The sequence below is a fragment of the Scylla paramamosain genome, chromosome 1 (genome assembly GCF_035594125.1).
Source record: "Scylla paramamosain isolate STU-SP2022 chromosome 1, ASM3559412v1, whole genome shotgun sequence".
NCBI classification, from domain to species: Eukaryota; Metazoa; Arthropoda; class Malacostraca; order Decapoda; family Portunidae; genus Scylla; species Scylla paramamosain.
The window spans coordinates 7684351-7701723 of NC_087151.1; the positions used below are offsets into that span (position 1 = coordinate 7684351).

At 38.9% G+C, this 17373-nt stretch overlaps 1 protein-coding gene across 6 annotated transcripts in view; it reads right to left on the minus strand.

The window, feature by feature from the left end:
- Window positions 1-17373, minus strand: part of LOC135097885 (piggyBac transposable element-derived protein 3-like) — a 98673-nt gene that overhangs the window by 68321 nt on the left and 12979 nt on the right. For 4 of the 6 annotated variants that reach the window (XM_064000224.1, XM_064000386.1, XM_064000084.1 and 1 more), the window contains exon 3: window positions 5390-5530. In XM_064000224.1, the coding sequence (XP_063856294.1) occupies window positions 5390-5530 (141 nt within the window). Of the gene's footprint in view, window positions 1-654; window positions 955-1575; window positions 2503-3641; window positions 3945-5389; window positions 5531-17373 lie in introns of those variants that run through there. The other 2 variants (XM_064000325.1, XM_064000284.1) reach the window with 2 other exon arrangements.

Below are 17373 nucleotides of genomic sequence, written 5' to 3' on the forward strand. Positions count from 1 at the left end.
ACATGCAGCTGAAAGTGTCGAGGATACTACAGTGCAGGGAGATGAATGAGAAAACCCAGGAGAGCCTGCACCTTCCACTTCTAATGTAAAAAGGAAGAAATCAACTGTACAAGCAGATGAAAAGATTATTCTGGAAGCTTTAGCTAAGAAAGCAAGCATCCCTCACAATCATGATACAGATTTCCTTCTTGGTCTGGTGCCTGACTTCAAGAGTATTCCTGAGAGTGTCAAGTTCGATGCTAAGCTTGAAATCATGAATGTGATCAAGAGGTATAAACAACATCCAAATCATCTGTATTTTACATCATATCAACAAACAGTCCCAAGTCCATATTCACATGCGAGTCATACATCACACAATTTCGCTCCTAGCATCATGCATGCACAATCAACAGTACCTCAAAGCCAACCCGTACTACCCTGTACACCATCACCTGCACAACTATCTGAAACACCAGTGGTATCCCCATGGTCGGATGATTCAGTCATGAGTAATTTGTGAACAAAACACTGAAGTGACAACACAAATATTATCATTGGAAGCATTCATAATCTTAGCGATATAGGAAAGGAAATATAGCTTTGTATTGCAGTACAGTTTCATTGAAATACAGTTGAATAAACTCACTAAAAATAATTGTATTATTTACATACCTTAATGTCATGGCAAGTCTCTCCTCAGCTGGAATGCTCTTCCTTAGGTGTGTACTGTCTTTGCAAATGTGGGGGCCAATTATGGCCAAGAGTTCGTTGAAACTTTCCTGGGTCATCCTAAAGTAGTCAAAAAATTTATCATCATCTGCTCTTAAGTCACTCATTATCATGTAAAACTGTCCGTGGGTCAATCTCGAAGCAGTAATTGGGTGCATCCATAGCGCTCTCCGACGATGGCGGCGGCGACATCGCAGAAGTATAAGCAGTGACAGTGCCTCTTCCTCAGAGTCCATGCTGAAACTGAGATGTAGTGATATCGGTGTGGCGACCAAATGTGGCCAGGTATTCAAAACATAACCACATGTGGTCGCAACTTGTGGCTCTAAGAGCTTGGACACACAGGGCGGTTGTAACCGAGCAGTTGCAACCGCTCGGTTACATTTTCAATGATAGCCTATGGAATCGTTCACATGTAACCGCAGCGGTTTGGTAACCGCGGCGGAACCGACGGGGACCTCGCAACCGCGTGGTTGGCCAGCGTGTCGAGATACATACAGACATATTACATCGCACACACAGGGCGGCGCGCCGCTCGGTTTGAAGGCATTGGGCGACGCTATTGGTTGTGCGCCAGCCAATGAGATAACACGATGTGCGTTACTACGGCAACCTTGGGCTTTGCCTGATGAATCACGTTAGGTAATACCACTCAGTCACTGCAGTACTGCTGAGGTAGACGTTATGGAGCGGGATCATTTTGATACGGATTTATTTATCAATGAGATAGAAAAACGCCCATCAATATGGGACATGAAATCTCCCCACTACAAGGACAGGGTGATGAAGAAAAAACACTGGGAAGAAGTCGCTGACATTTTCTGTCCTGACGGAGAAATCAAGGAAAAACAGAATGTAGGTGAGTAACTGAAGAACACTTTATTACGTATATATTACAACTTGCTTGCCTAAATCATTCTATCCTGCCATTCTAGTTTGCCTTCATTTACAAAGTAATCTGCATATCTGTCTCGGGTTGAGGTTGCAGACCCACCTCCTCTTGGGACATTACCTTCACGTAGACCTACGAGTGGTGCACGATAGAGTGTGTCTTCGTACCTGTAACCTTCTCTAGCTCTTACATAGTTATGTAATATACAACATGCCTTTATTATGTTTTCTGCAAAGTCAATGTTAACATTGAGAGGTCTATGGAGTATGCGCCACTTATTAGCCATGATACCAAAAGTACATTCAATGTACCTACGTGCCCTTGACAATCTATAGTTGAAAATTTTTTTCCTGTATGTCAGATGTCTTCCACTGTAGGGTCTCATAACATTCTCCATAATGCCAAATGCCTCATCTCCAACAATTACATGAGGGTAGCATACTGTCTCAACACTGGAAATAGGTTTTGGCTCTGGTACATCCAAAGTATTTTCCACAAGCTTTTTGTAAAGTAAGGATTCTGTAAAAATTGCTGAATCACTGCTTTTTCCATATGCAGCTATATCCACATATATAAATGAAAAATTGGCATCACATACTGCTAGCAACACAGTTGAAAAGAATAACTTGTAATTATAATACAGAGATCCTGAACCTTTAGGTTGGACTAGCCTAATGTGCTTGCCATCAATAGCACCTATGCAGTTAGGGAATTTCGCATACTTTTCAAATCCCTTTGCCACTTCTTCCCACATTTCCTTCGTCATCTCTGGCATGCACATTGTCTTCATTCTTGCCCATATCGCTTCACATACTTGCCGCAATATGCCTGCGAGGGTTGATTTCCCAAGCCGGTACCCATAATGCAAGTCAGCAATCGAGCATCCCGTGGCCAAGTACCTACAGAGAAAAATAACAAAAGAAGAACTTTCCATATAATTCTCTCTCTCTCTCTCTCTCTCTCTCTCTCTCTCTCTCTCTCTCTCTCTCTCTCTCTCTCTCTCCTACACACACACACACACACACACACACACACACACTTATTTTTCCTTCTCTTCCTTTTTATCTTTTATTTTCTGCATTCCATATTATACTGTATTCATATGACTTTTCAGGCCTGGTCTTGCAGAAAAAGTGGAAAAATTTGAGGGATTCCTTCTCGAAGGAAATGAAAAAACAAAAGAGTCTTCCATCTGGGTCAAAGGGAAAAAGCGGCACCTACATATATTTCAGGAGGTTACAATTTTTGGAAAGTTCAGTCGCTAGCAACGAAACTACTAGCAACATTGATGGAGAGGAAGAAGCACAAGATGATATTGACACAACAGAACATCATAGAGCGGAAATCACACCAGCAAAGAAAAAAGTGAAGTTCAATTCAGGCGATTTGCATATTGCTAATATTTTGGAAAGGAGTTTATTGGCAAGGCAGATGGAAACTGAGCAACAGAATGATGAAGATAAACTCTTTTGCTTGTCACTCTATAGCGAACTGAAAAAAGTGCCAGAAAATAACCGCTTGATGACGAAAATTGAACTGTTACATATTGTTCATCGTGCTCAAACACTCAACAATCCACACACCTATATTAATCAGTCATACCCATATCATTACTCAGGAAACCCTCATCATTCACAACCTTACACAGTTTCTGGCTCTCAACCAGGCCACCAGACACACCAGAATATACAACGAAGTACATCAGGATACAACACAAATAACATACTAACACCACTTCCAGCTCCTTCACCAGGAACTGTAAGCCAAGCTTCTGATACACAGTCAGACTATATTGAAATGTTTGACTAATTTGTTCACTGACAGCAATCCTAAATACGTAGCCTATGCGTGCCACGGAGAAAGCAGATGGGCTACTTGTGTTATAAAATAAAGTGAATGGTCATTTTTTCTTGCTCTGTATTTTCATTTAAAAAATTAGTATTTGTATCCAATGTACTGGCAACTGGAAATTTATATGTAACTTTTTTCTTTGTTTTGTATTATGAACAACAACAACAACTTATAATAAAGTATTCACCTTAATGTTATGACGAGTTTCTCTTCTGGGCAGATGGAATCCCTCATCATGGTGTTGGTTGAAGATATGTCCTCCTTGATTAGTTCCAGCAAGTCATCAAATGATTTCACCGACATTCTACAGTAATTGAAAAACTTTGGTTCATGCTCTCTCAAGGTAGGGTACAAGGTGGTAAACAAGCCGTGCGTAAGTCTATCATGTAGAATCGGATGAATCCAATGTTGTCTTTGCCTCTGCTTGCGCCGTTTCAAGCGGCGATGTAGCAACCAAACGCATGCTACTTCCTCCACATCCATCGTGACACTGCCAAGTAAAAATTCAGGTGAAAAAAATAACAGTGGGTCAACCGCCGCGGTTCCGCTGCAGTACAAAACGCCTTGTGTGGACAATGCCAGCGTGAAACGCTCGGTAGCCGCCGCGGTTGCAACCGCCCTGTGTGTCCAAGCTCTAAAAAGTGGCTAGTGTGCTCTGGCCCGCCACTTTGCGCGGCCACTTGTGGTGCCACAGAGTGGCTAGTGTGCTCGGGGCCTAAAAAAAATGTTCTAAATATGAATATACAGTAGCCTAATATTCAATACACGGCCTAAAATAATTTCCCCCAAAATTTAATCACAATCTATTCATTTAAATCTCACTATATGTTGGGTCAAAAATAAAAAACATACATCAATTTAATATAAAGAAAACATACTTCTAATTATTATCATAACTATATGTTATTAAACTGAAGAATTAAGGTCTTTCATTTTCAAAATAAACGGGATGGGCGGAAATTGGTGTTTTTGTGGTCTTATTTACTCCATATCTGTATTCAACCAAACCCAGAAGACGACTGATTAGTAGTAATAAACATTATAAATAAAAAATATACTGTATATCAATTTTGGTCTTACCACATGAATCTAGTTGAAAAAAAATCACAAGTCCCGGAGAGAGAGCAACACACACCTGTATTCAACTAAAGGCAGAAGACGATTGAGGTCTTGAAGGGAAACCATCCTTATTCTGATAAGCTTCTTTCCATCACCCCAAGAAGTAGTGCCCTTGGCTTTCTAAATAAATTTTCTAATGTTAACCCCACCAAAACATGTGAAAACACTCCAACAACTTCACTATAATTTCAAGATAACGCCAGCTTTCCTTGACTTCCCAGTGACCTATACATTATGTAATATCTGCTAATATGTTTGAGTAATGCTTACATGCTCTAATAATCTCTAAATTTTAATTGTTGTACGGCTAAATATATATAAGCTTTGTGGCTGCTGTTATGGTAGCCTGTGCTATTGTGTGCCAGAAACAAGTCATCGACGTGCCATGTTTGGCACGCATGTCAAGGGTTGCCCACCCCTGTTTTAGAGCCTCTGTTGCCATAGACCTACCACCAACCACTGCCTCAATGCTGAACCTTGGCCTCACAGGACGCAGGCCCATTTCCTGAGACTTTTTTTTGGGGGGGGAGAAACGGTGCATCTTATGAGCCATCAAATACGGTACTTTATATAAGCAAAAAATAGCTCGATAATTTTATTGAGCATGTGATTTAAGGGTAATCCTGTTTTGAGTTCAGTTTGACTTCTGGTCAGGTTGAGCCAAGTGAATCTCATCACCTCCCCTGCCTGGGACAGGCCAACACCTCCAACCCACTTTGCTATACCATTGATTATGAAGAGACACCAGAATGGACAACCTCACCATCTGACAGCAGACCAAAAAACTGGCATCAGTAGCCAAAGAAATCTGCTTACCTTTTTTTACCTCTGTCTTCCTTCAATGATGGTCTTTCTTGACTACAGAGCATCAGAGAGTCATCTGGTGATGGCACTTCCTCCTCTTCTATCTTAATATCAATTTCTTCTTTCACTTCATCCATAAACTGATAATTTTCTCTGAAATTATAAAAATATAATCTAAACAGATTGTACTGTTAAAAGAAATTTACTACACTTACAGACAGCCCTCAACATTTGTGTGGACAAGACAACAGCGAAATCCATGAATATTGAAAATCTGAATAAGTAATTGGTGCACCTCCTTAAAGGAGATGTCTGTTTTTTTCTTTTTTTCTTTTTTTTATCCTTCTTTTTCCCCATAAAATTACAGAAAATCAAGATCAGTGTAGAGGGTGTAACACAACTTTCTGCAAATATTGCTAGAGGTGTAAGTACAGGTTATTCTATGTGGAATATGTTCTATGCTTACATGCATATTGAGGCCTTGTTTAGCCATGGTATGAAATTCACTCAGGCTTATATAGTGGAACCTTGGTTATTGAGCACCTCCCTTTTCAAACAAATTAGTTTTCAAACAAAATTTTGAACTCCTAACTGCTTCAGTTGCCATGTCATAATTTGGTTCTCGAACCAAGTTACTAAATTTTAAATATTAAAAGGCAAAGCAAAAGCTGCCATTCATTATTAATTTACAGTTTCTATAAATATCTCTCATTTTTTATATATTTCAATAAAAGTGGGTAAGACTACTTAAAAATTTGAAATAAGGTAAATGTGATCCTGTTGAAGAGCCTCAATGCAAAACAAACAGGTTTTGGCTATCTCAGGAGTAATCCTGTGTGGCTCTATCGGTGACCCACAAGGCCATCACTACTGCACAACTGCATTTTCCCAATAGCTTTTCCCAGCAGCAAGATGTCCAAGTGTTATGATCACCTTCATTTTGCCATTAAGTTGGTTTCTCCTCTGTGTCACTCTTTAAGGCCCCCCCTCACTAAATCAGTGACAGAGATTACCTGCACAGTCTAAACAATATCTTCTGATGAGTTCCATGCCACTAAATTCATTCAATACAACCTCTCTGGATAAATACTATATTTGCCAGCATATTAGATGCACCTCTGCATAAGATGCACCCCCATTTTATGAGGAAGTTTTGTGTAAAATTTTTTTATTATGTTTCATCATAAAGTTATGGAATAAAAAATTGTAATGTGTGTGTCTGTCATATTAGATGACCACAGGTCAAGGACGACAAAAATATTTAATAAAAAGAAAGGCCAACTTAATGCCAGTCCCCATTGAGATGTCAGATAGAATAATAAAAACAGAGGATAAGTGAGATGTCAGAAAAAAAAAAAAAAAAGTCTTGACACCTTCCTCTTGAGAGTTCAAGTCAGAGGAAGGGGGTAATATAGAAGCAGGCAGTGAGTTCCAGAGTTTACCAGAGAAAGGGATGAGTGATGAGAATACTGGTTAACTCTTGTGCAGGAAGGGTGCAGCAGGAGGAGAGGCTAGGGTGTAAGGGGGGATGAGAAAAATTGGTAGAGATGGCAAAGGATGTCTAACTTCATAGAAGCTGCTTTAGCTAGAGATGAGATGTGAAGTTTCCAGTTTAGATTACAAGTAAAGGTCAGACCAAGAATGTTCAATATAGAGTGTCATTGAAGAAGAGGGGATAGTTGTCTCGAAGGTTGTTCGAGTTTATAGATAGAGGAACTGAGTTTTTGAGGCATTGAACAATACTAAGTTTGCTCTGCCCCGATAAGAAATTTTAGAGAGATCAGAAGTCAGGCATTCTGTGGCTTCCCTGGGTGAACTACTTAGTTCCTGAAGGGTTGGAAGTCTATGAAAAGACATGGAAAAGTGCAGGGTAGTATCATCAGCAAAAGAGTGGGGAGGACATATAGTTTGGTTTTGAATATCATTGACGAATAATAGGAAGAGAGTGGATGACAGGACAGAACTCTGAGGAACACCACTGTTAATAGATTTAGGAGAAGACCAGTATCCGTCTACCACAGCAGCAATAGAACAGTCAGAAAGGAAACTTGAGATGAAATTACAGAGAGAAGGATAGAAAACACAGGAGGGTAGTTTGGAAATCAAAGTTTTGAGCCAGACTTTATGCCTTACACATATCTATGATATGTCAAAGGCAGAGGTCGGTAACCTGTGGCTCTGGAGCTGCGTGTGGATCTTTCAAGAAACATGTGCGGCTCCTGCCACCTACATAATATTGTCTAAGTTATTGTAGGACACGTAGAAAAGAGAGAAAGAGAGAAAGAGAGAGAGAGAGAGAGAGAGAGAGAGAGAGAGAGAGAGAGAGAGAGAGAGAGAGAGAGAGAGAGAGAGAGAGAGAGAGAGAGAGATCCAACCACCCCAGCATCTGCCCAACACTGCCTGGCAGTGTAGGCAGGCATCTCATTCAGTGAAAATGTATTCCCATAGTTACTAGGACAGCTATTTTTTCCTCCTCCTCCTCCTACTGCTATACTACTACTACTACTACTACTACTACTACTACTACTACTACTACTACTACTATACCAGTACTACTACTACTACTATTATTACTACTATCATTACTACTACCACTGCTAATACTATACCAGAACTACTGCTGCTGCTATTACTATTATACTACTACTACTACTAAACTCTGGAACTCCCTACCTGCTTCTGTATTTCCACCTTCCTATGACTTGAATTCCTTCAAGAGGGAGGTTTCAAGACACTTATCCACCAATTTTTGACCACTGCTTTGACCCTTTTATGGGACTGGCATTTCAGTGGGCATTTTTTTATTAGATTTTTGTTGCCCTTGGCCAGTGTCCTTCCTACATAAAAAAAAAAAAACTATATTACTACTACTACTACTGCTGCTACTACTACTACTACTCTTGCTACTGCTATTATGACCTTTTCTTCAGTGAAAGATATTAAGATGTAATCAATTACTGGAGAAATGGCATCGAGGAGAGGAAAATTGAAGATGAAAATAGAGAGTTTAGGAGTGAATGGATCAAGCATTTTGCATTTGTTCAGAGTTCTAGAGGGCACCTTTGTGCCTCATATGCAGTGAAGAACTGGCCAACAATAAAAAAAATCCAACCTTGAGAGGCATTTTCAGAGAAAACACAGTGACTTAGCTGAAAATTATCCAGTTGGAGATGCCAGAAAGAAAGCTCTGGAGGAACTGCAGCTCAGAGCAAAGAGGAGTCACAATGTATTCGCGAAATGGGTGATGTCCTCCAATGATACAACTACTGCCAGTTTTGTGGTAAGTCATGAGATAGCAAAACATGGAAAGCCTTTAACAGATGGTGAATATATAAAAGATTGTTTCATCAATGCAGCAATGCATCTGTTCAGAATTAAAATACAAGGATGAAATAATTTAAAAAATTAAGAATGTGCCATTGTCTGCTAAAACGCTGAGGGACAGAGCATTGAAACTTGCACAAGACATCACCAATCAGCAAATTGTGAACATCAATTCAGCCTGTGGCTTTTCAATTGCTTGTGATGAGTCATGTGATGTTGATGACATTGCACAAGTTTCTCTTCTTGGAAGGTATGTCAACTCTGAAGGTCTACAAGAACTCATTGACTTGTTGCCTCTCACTGGTTAAACTAGAGGTGAGGATATATTTTCAGCAATTATAACCTGCCTTAAGAAAAAAGGAATTCAGACCAACCACATTATTTCTGTTGCAACTGATGGTGCACCAAGTATGACAGGTATACATAAGGGGTTTGTTTCTCTCTTAAAACAAGAGCTGAATCATGAAGTAATATCATTTCACTGCATCATTCACCAAGAGGCATTGTGCACATTCTTGCCCATCAGAGTTCCCTGAAGTAATGGAGTTAGTCATGAAAATTAACAAAATAATGGCAAAAGGCTTAAACCACCGACAGTTTCATGAACTTCTGGAAGAAGTCAATTTCGAGCATTCAGACCTCCTCTTACATAACAAAGTCTGTTGGCTTTCTAGGGTTCAAATGCTTGCACATTTTGCAGCATGCCTTGAGGAAGTGAAGAAATTTCTGGAGGAGAAAGGCCACCATGAATATGCATACCTTACAAATCCTGAATGGCTACAGAAGTTTCACTTCTTGGTAGATATCACTTCACATTTAAATGAGCTCAACAGGAAAATACAAGGAAAGGGAAACACTGCTCTGATGCTTTTGGAAGAAGTCCTTTCCTTTGAATGAAAACTATCTTTGTTTGTTAGAGATGTTGAGAGAGGCTCTCTGATTCACTTTCCTTTATTAAAGCAATTTGGAGAAGGAACAGACTTTGAGCTGGATATTGATATCATTAAAAATGCACTAATAAAAATGAAAAAAAATCCTTTGAAGGACATTTTCAGGAATTCAGAAAAGAAAAGGCCACATTGTCATTTGTGATCAACCCCCTAGATGCAGATACAGACTCACTCAATTTTTTAGCTTTTACTGGAGTGAATCAAGCAGAACTAGAACTGGAATTAGCTGATTTGTAAGGAAAAGATTTATGGACTTCAAAATTCAGAGGTATGGTCTCCAATATTGAAAACCTGGAGAAACAACATGCTACACTGGCATTTCAACACAAATTGAATGAATTGTCTGGGCTACAAAAAGGCCATCAAATTGTGTATGGTGTGGAATTCCTTACCAGACACTTACACACACATGAAAAGATATGCCTTTGGCATTCTCTCTATTTTTGGATCTACTCACCTGTGTGAACAAATGTTTTCTAGCATGAACGTCATAAAAAACAAACATATTTGCCAAGCATTGAGCATCTCCAAAGAAACACAGGACCAGAAATCACATTAATTAAGACTCTCTCTCTCTCTCTCTCTCTCTCTCTCTCTCTCTCTCTCTCTCTCTCTCTCTCTCTCTCTCTAACATTTCCATCCATTTCTTTTCTTCATTAATCTCTCTCTCTCTCTCTCTCTCTCTCTCTCTCTCTCTCTCTCTCTCTCTCTCTCTCTCTCTCTCCAGTTTAAACTCATCATGGTGACCAGATACTGATATAGTAAGTACACTTAACATGTCTGAAAAATAATACACCATATTTGTTCACTTGCTGCCATCACAGAATTATAAAGTTAAATGAGTGTCTTTCTACTAGTCCCCACATTACAGGAAAGATATAGGTCTATTAGAATCAGTACAGAGGAGAATGACTAAAAGGATACAGGGGATGAGGAGTATTCCTTACGAGGTGAGGTTGAAGCTGTTAAATTTACATTCTTTAGAGAGATGTAGGTTAAGAGAGGACCTGATAGAAGTCTTTAAGTGGTATAAGGGTTATAACAAGGGAGATGTAAGCAAAATTCTTAGGATCAGCAACCAGGGTAGAACAAGAAATAACGGGTTCAAGCTTGAAAAATTTAGGTTTAGGAAGGAGATAGGAAAAAATTGGTTCTCAAATAGAGTGGTAGATGAGTGGAACGGACTCAGTAATCATGTAGTTAGTGCTAGGACACTAGAGAGCTTTAAGAGAAGATTAGACAAGTTTATGGATGGGGATAGCAGATGGAAGTAGGTAGGTGTGTTTCATGCAGGGACTGCCACGTGTGGGCCTGGTCGCTTCTTGCAGCTTCCCTTATTTCTTATGTTCTTATGTACTTAATTATTATATTAGTTTATTTTATGACAGCTTCTATTACTACTGATATAATCATCATTAATAATAATAATAATAATAATAATAATAATAATAATAATAATAATAATAATAATAATAATAATATTATTATTATTAGTTATTATTATTATTATTATTATTATCATTATTATTATTATTATTATTATTATTATTATTATTAATAACATTATTATTATTAATATTATAACTACTACTACTACTACAGTACAATTTGTATGATTATTTTGTCTATGGTTACATTACTTAACTTTCGTATAGAGGAAATTTATTAGGTTTCGTAATCTACATTTGTAATAGATTTTACGCTGTGGCTCCAGCAGCACTGTGTTCCTGTCAAGTCTGAAGAAAGTGGCTCTTCTCTAATTCTGGGCTGCCGACCTCTGGTCTAAGGCAACAGCAAAATTATCACCAAAATCCCTAAGAGTGTGTGTTTTGTCCTCACATTTGGTGTGATGCAGCACTATGGCGGCGCAGTACTACTATCACATCTAAAACCATGCATGCATATGTGTGTGTGTTTCTCTCTCTCTCTCTCTCTCTCTCTCTCTCTCTCTCTCTCTTCCATCCTTCCCTCACCATTCCCTCCCTCCTTCCATCCAGAGGATTGCTAATTTGAATGAGACTGATTGAGAATGAAAATGGATGGAAGGAGCATATATGGGAAGGATGGATGGAGGAAAAATTTAGAAGAGTGGAGGACAGGAAAAGAGAATACTTATTTCTCAGTACTTCCTCTCTCCTAATTCTTCACTCACTTCTCACCCTTGCTGCTTATATTTATTCTTTCTACTTTCTCCCTGTCCTGAAGATACTAACACTGAGGTGATGAGAAAGAGGCTGAAGGCAGTCAGTCAGAGGAGAGGAGCTGGTAAGATGAAAAGCTTTTGATTCAACCCCGTCTTAAATGTCAGTATAAGTGGAATGCCTCCATACATGTGAAGCATACTCCATATATGGACAGATAAGGCCCCTGCACAGAGTTAGCAGCTGGGGGTTAGGGGGATGGGTGAGAAAAACTGGTGGAGATGACTCAGAACACCAAACTTGGTAGTTGTTTTACCTAGAGATGAGATGTGAAATTTCCAGTTTAGATAATAAGTAAAGGACAGACTGAGGATATTCAGTGTAGAAAATGGGTTGTTATCCAGAAGGCTGTGTTGAGTTGATAGATGGAGGAATTGAGTTTTTGAGGCACTGAACAATACTAAGTTTCCTCTGCCCTAATCAAAAATTTTAGAAAGATCAGAAGTCAGGCATTCTGTGGCTTCCCTGCATGAACTGTTTACTTCCTGAAGGTTGGATGTCTATGAAAAGTTGTGGAAAAGTGCAGGGTGGTATCATCAGCATAGGAGTGGATAGGACAAGAAGTTTTGTTTAGATCATTGATGAATTCTAAGAAAAGAGTGGGTGACACAACAGAGCCCTGAGGAACACCACTGTTAATAAACTCTGAACAGTGACTGTCCACCACAGCAGCAATAGATCAGTCAGTAAGAAAATATGAGATGAAGTTACAGAGAGAAGGATAGAAGCAGTAGGAGAGTAGTTTGGAAATCAAAGCTTTTGGCAACAGCAAAAAGTTTCACCAAATCCCCTAAATCCCTTAAAGAGGATGACCAAGACTCAGTAAAGAAAGCCAGATCACCAGTAGAACAGTCTTGATGGAACCCATACTAGAAATTAGATAGAAGGTTGTGAAGTGATGGATGTTTAAGAATTTTCCTGTTGAGGACTGATTCAGAAAATTTAGAGAAGCAGAAAATTAAAGCAATAGGATGGGAGTTTGTGAGATAGAGCAGCCATCCTTTTTCAGGAACAGGCTGAATGTAGGCAAATTTCCAACAGGAAGGAAAGGTAGAAGTTGTTGGACAGAGTTTGACTAGGAAAAGAAGTACAGTTTTGAAGAACAATAGGAGGGACCCCATCACATCCATGGAAAACATCACTGCAAAGGATCTTAATGGGTAACATGAAGTAGTCAGAGGGTGTAGGAGAGGAACAGACCCTGAATAATCCAAGGTGGAGTTTTTAGCAAAATTTTGCACAGAAAGTTTAGCTTTAGAGATAGATGAGATGACAATGGTGCCATCAGGTTGAAATAAAGGAGGGAAAAATGAAGCGGTAAAGTTATTGGAGAGGTTTTGGCCAAATACTAGAGGTCATGAAGCGAGTTAGACCTTGAAAGATTTTGACACATGCTATTAATGAAGAAGTTTTTGGTTAGTTGGAGAACATACTTGGCATGATTCTGGACAGATTTATAAACTACATGAGACTCAGGTGATGGAATGCTCAAGTACCTTTTGTGGGCCACCTACCGTATTTGATGGCTCATAAGACGCTACTTTTTTCTCAGAAAAAGGGTCAGTAAATTAGCCTGCGTCCAATGAGGCAAAGGTCCAACTTTGAGGCAGTAATAGGTTACAAGTCTACGGCAACAGAGGCTCTAAATTCAAACCACAGATGTCTTTGCACAACTAAATAAAGTCATGATTGGTAGTACGCCACAAAATGCTCTTTCTTTCAAGGTACCAATGTGTAGTATCTCATACTTACTGGTAATCCACATAGACTTTGACCAGTCAGGAAGAATTTGCTTAACCATGCACCACTTCTTCTTGGAGTTTTGTTGGGGCAGTGTAGGTTGTGATGTTTGATGCCCCAAAGGTGAGGTATCCAATTATAATATTAGACTAGATGTGATGGAGCTGGTTGGATTTGTGGAGAAGGTTCTGGCAAGGTGGAGATGGTGCACCACGTTTTTCAAAACAAACGCGGTCGGTTGCGCTCCGACGTGACGTACTCGGTGACACCGAGTGTGACGCCGTTACTGATTGAGGTAAGACAATAGCCACACTTTCATACAATTAAAATTGAACCTATCTTTTTAACATTCTTGCTTTGCATACATATGAAAAAGATTGAAGCTAGAGAAACTTTTCTTTTATGAAAATAGACTAATACACCTTGAGAACGAATATTTCTTCTATAAAGGAATTGAGTGTCATGGGATAGGCTGGCTTGAGGTGATGATCTGCATAATATTCATGTAATAGCTTATGCAAGAGTGTTTAAAACTTCCAGATTTTATTACACAACATGATGGAGTCAAAAAAACGACACAATTACACAATTGCATACAAGCTACAAGTAATACAATATGCTAAGGAAAACGGCAACAGAGCTGCTGCTAGGCATTTTGGTCCACCTCCAACTGAGAAAATGATTCGTTTTTGGCGAAAACAAGAGGAAGAACTTCAGAAAGCTGTGAAATCAAAACATGGTCTTCGCACAAAGAAAGCTAAATGGGTGGAACTGGAAGAGGAGATGAAGGCTTGGGTTGTTGATCAAAGGAATCAGGGTGCAATAGTAACAACTAAACAAATAATTTTTGAAGCTAAAGAAAGGGCAACTGCCAAAGGCTATGATGATTTTGGTGGTAATGAGGGCTGGTGTTATAGATTTATGAAAAGGAATGGATTAGCAATGCGAACTAAAACAAAAATATCACAAAAAATGCCTATGGCATATGAAAACAAAATTCTTGAGTTTCATAAATACGTTATAAATCTCAGAAAGGACACCCATTTTGAAATGGGACAAATTGCAAATATGGATGAAGTACCACTGTCATTTGATGTGCCTTCTAATAAAACAGTTGATTTTAAAGGTTCTAAGACTGTGACTATTAAAACCTCAGGCCATGAGAAAACTCATTTTACAGCAGTACTGGCTTGTTGTGCTGATGGCACTAAATTACCACTTTTCCTCATATTCAAGAGGAAAACCTTTCCCAAAGAAAGCATTCCACCAGGTATCTTTATTCATGTTCATCCTAAGGGCTGGATGGATGAGGATGGTGTGAAGCTGTGGCTTGACAAAGTATGGTCACGGCGTCCTGGGAGACTTATAAAAAAAACATCACTTCTTGTGTGGGATCAATTTAGGGCTCATTTAACTCAGGCTACCAAGAACAGAGTACACAATCTAAACACAAAAGTGGCTGTAATACCTGGTGGACTAACATGCCAGTTGCAACCACTTGATGTTTGCATAAACAAACCTTTCAAGGTGTATATGCGTGAGCAGTGGAACGCGTGGATGAGACTCCCGCAACATGACAAAACACCATCGGGCTTCATCAAGAAGCCTACAATAGCCCAGGTTTGCCAGTGGGTAAAAATTGCTTGGGATAAAGTAAAAACAGAGACAGTGGTGCTTTCATTCAAGAAATGTGGCATCAGTAATGATCTTGAGGGCACAGAGGATGACCTTCTATACGAAGGCAGTGACTCTTCTACTTCTAGTAGTGATTCTGGTGAGCTTGAGGAATGCAGTACTGATGACAGTGACAATGATTTTGTAGGGTTTGGATGTGAATAAAAATGCTACAGTTGTGCTAAGCAAATTTCAGAATGAATAAAATCAATTTATTTTCATGAATTTGAATTAAAAACTCTTTAGTTTTGTTGTGTAAGATTTCAGAATGAATAAGATCAATTTATTTGCACGAAAATTTATTTGAATTAAAAAAAGGAATGAAACACTTCAGATTTGGTTTTTTACTTTTGTAACTTCTAAGAATAAAACTAATTTATTTTCACGGATTTGAATTTGAATAAAATGTAGTAGGTAAACTATAGTAATTTGTGCAAGGTATTCAAAGTGAATATTATGAATTTGTTGTGATTTGAATACGAATTAAAAGATACAATTGTACTAAATTTTATGATGAATGAAATAATATTTCAAGTAAAATACACTTTAGAAAATAAAGTTAGTAAGTCTGCTTTTACACATCCTTTGGCTTTGAAAATGTACTAAAATACTGCATAAGAATTACATGTGAAAGATGCTAAAAAATAAAGTATGAAAAAATTTTATTATCACTGTAGTCCCTCAGTTAATGGTGCCGCCAAGAGCTAGGTGCAGTTAATGTTTACATTCAGCTGAACCGCATTAAGACTGAAACTCCCCTGCTTACCACACCTTTTGGGCACTAGAGGCTGTGACATCACAGTCTGCATGGCCCCAACTAAAATACCAATAAGAAGATTGTGTTTACACGTCAGCAGGATTGGTACAATCTTGTCTTTCAATACCCTCAACCGAACCATTACGTTCTGGCTTTCAAGGCCCGCAACCTTACCAAGATTTGACTCCAGAAATCCAACCAGCTCCACTGTATCTAGTCTGAAACACTACCTGTATACCACACCTTTGGGACGCCAGGCTGTGATGTCACGGCCATCACAGCCTCAACAAAACCCCAAAAAGAACAAGTAAGCTGCTAGCATAAATTAAACTTTTAAATGCTGAGTATTGGTATCTAATAGTGATCTAAATGCACGTGAGAGTCTTCAAATGTCGCTTGAATTCCTTGACTTCATATCGATAGCCTAAATCTGTTAATTTTTGTTTTTTTCTATTTCAATACATGCCAGAACTGGATGCGTCTTATGAGCCCGTGCGTCTTATGAGCCATCAAATACGGTATCTATCATGTCTGGCATGAGAACAGGCTGTGTTAAACCAAGGTTTGGAAAGTTTAGATTGAGAGAGAGTGAGGAATGTACACCTACATGCCAGACACTATCACCTCTGTTACACTAGTCAACAGAAACCCTGGATCTACACAGCTGAGTTGGATTTTGTCCAAGTTGGGACAAAATCCAACTCTATCAGTGATGAGACAAGAGTTTCAAGAATACAGTTCTGTTTGAAGGAAGAGCATCCAAAGGAAGACAACTGAAGAACTATAGTACATGACAATAAAATTTACAATAAAGATAAAAACTTAAGCACATTAAAGTATTTTTAAAACCTATTTAAATACACTTTAAGTATTGAAATAGGACTAGAAGTGTATTGTCTTATTAAATATTGTTAATCACCCAATCTTCATTTGACTATCGTTGTTTTGGCACACCATTTTCAGAAACACCACTGAATACTGGTCTCTATGGAGTGGCCTAGTGATCTTATTTACTTATTATTAAAAAAAGTGAGAAACCAAGAAGTTCTGTGGGACGTTAGACATGGAAATTATTCTCCTGCAACATCCTGTGGTAAGAGTATGCTTCACATGTCTTGGTGGGGGGGGGATTCCACTCATTCTGCTCTTCTAGACAGGGTGGAATCAAAAGCTTTTCATCTCATCAACTCTTCTCCTCTAACTGACTGTCCTCAGCCTCTTTCTCATCACTGCAATATTTGCATCTCTTGCTATCTTCTACTGCTATTTTCATGCTAACTGCTCTTCTGATCTTACTAACTGCATGCCTCCCCTCCTCCAACAGCCTCACTGCACAAGACTTTCTTCTTT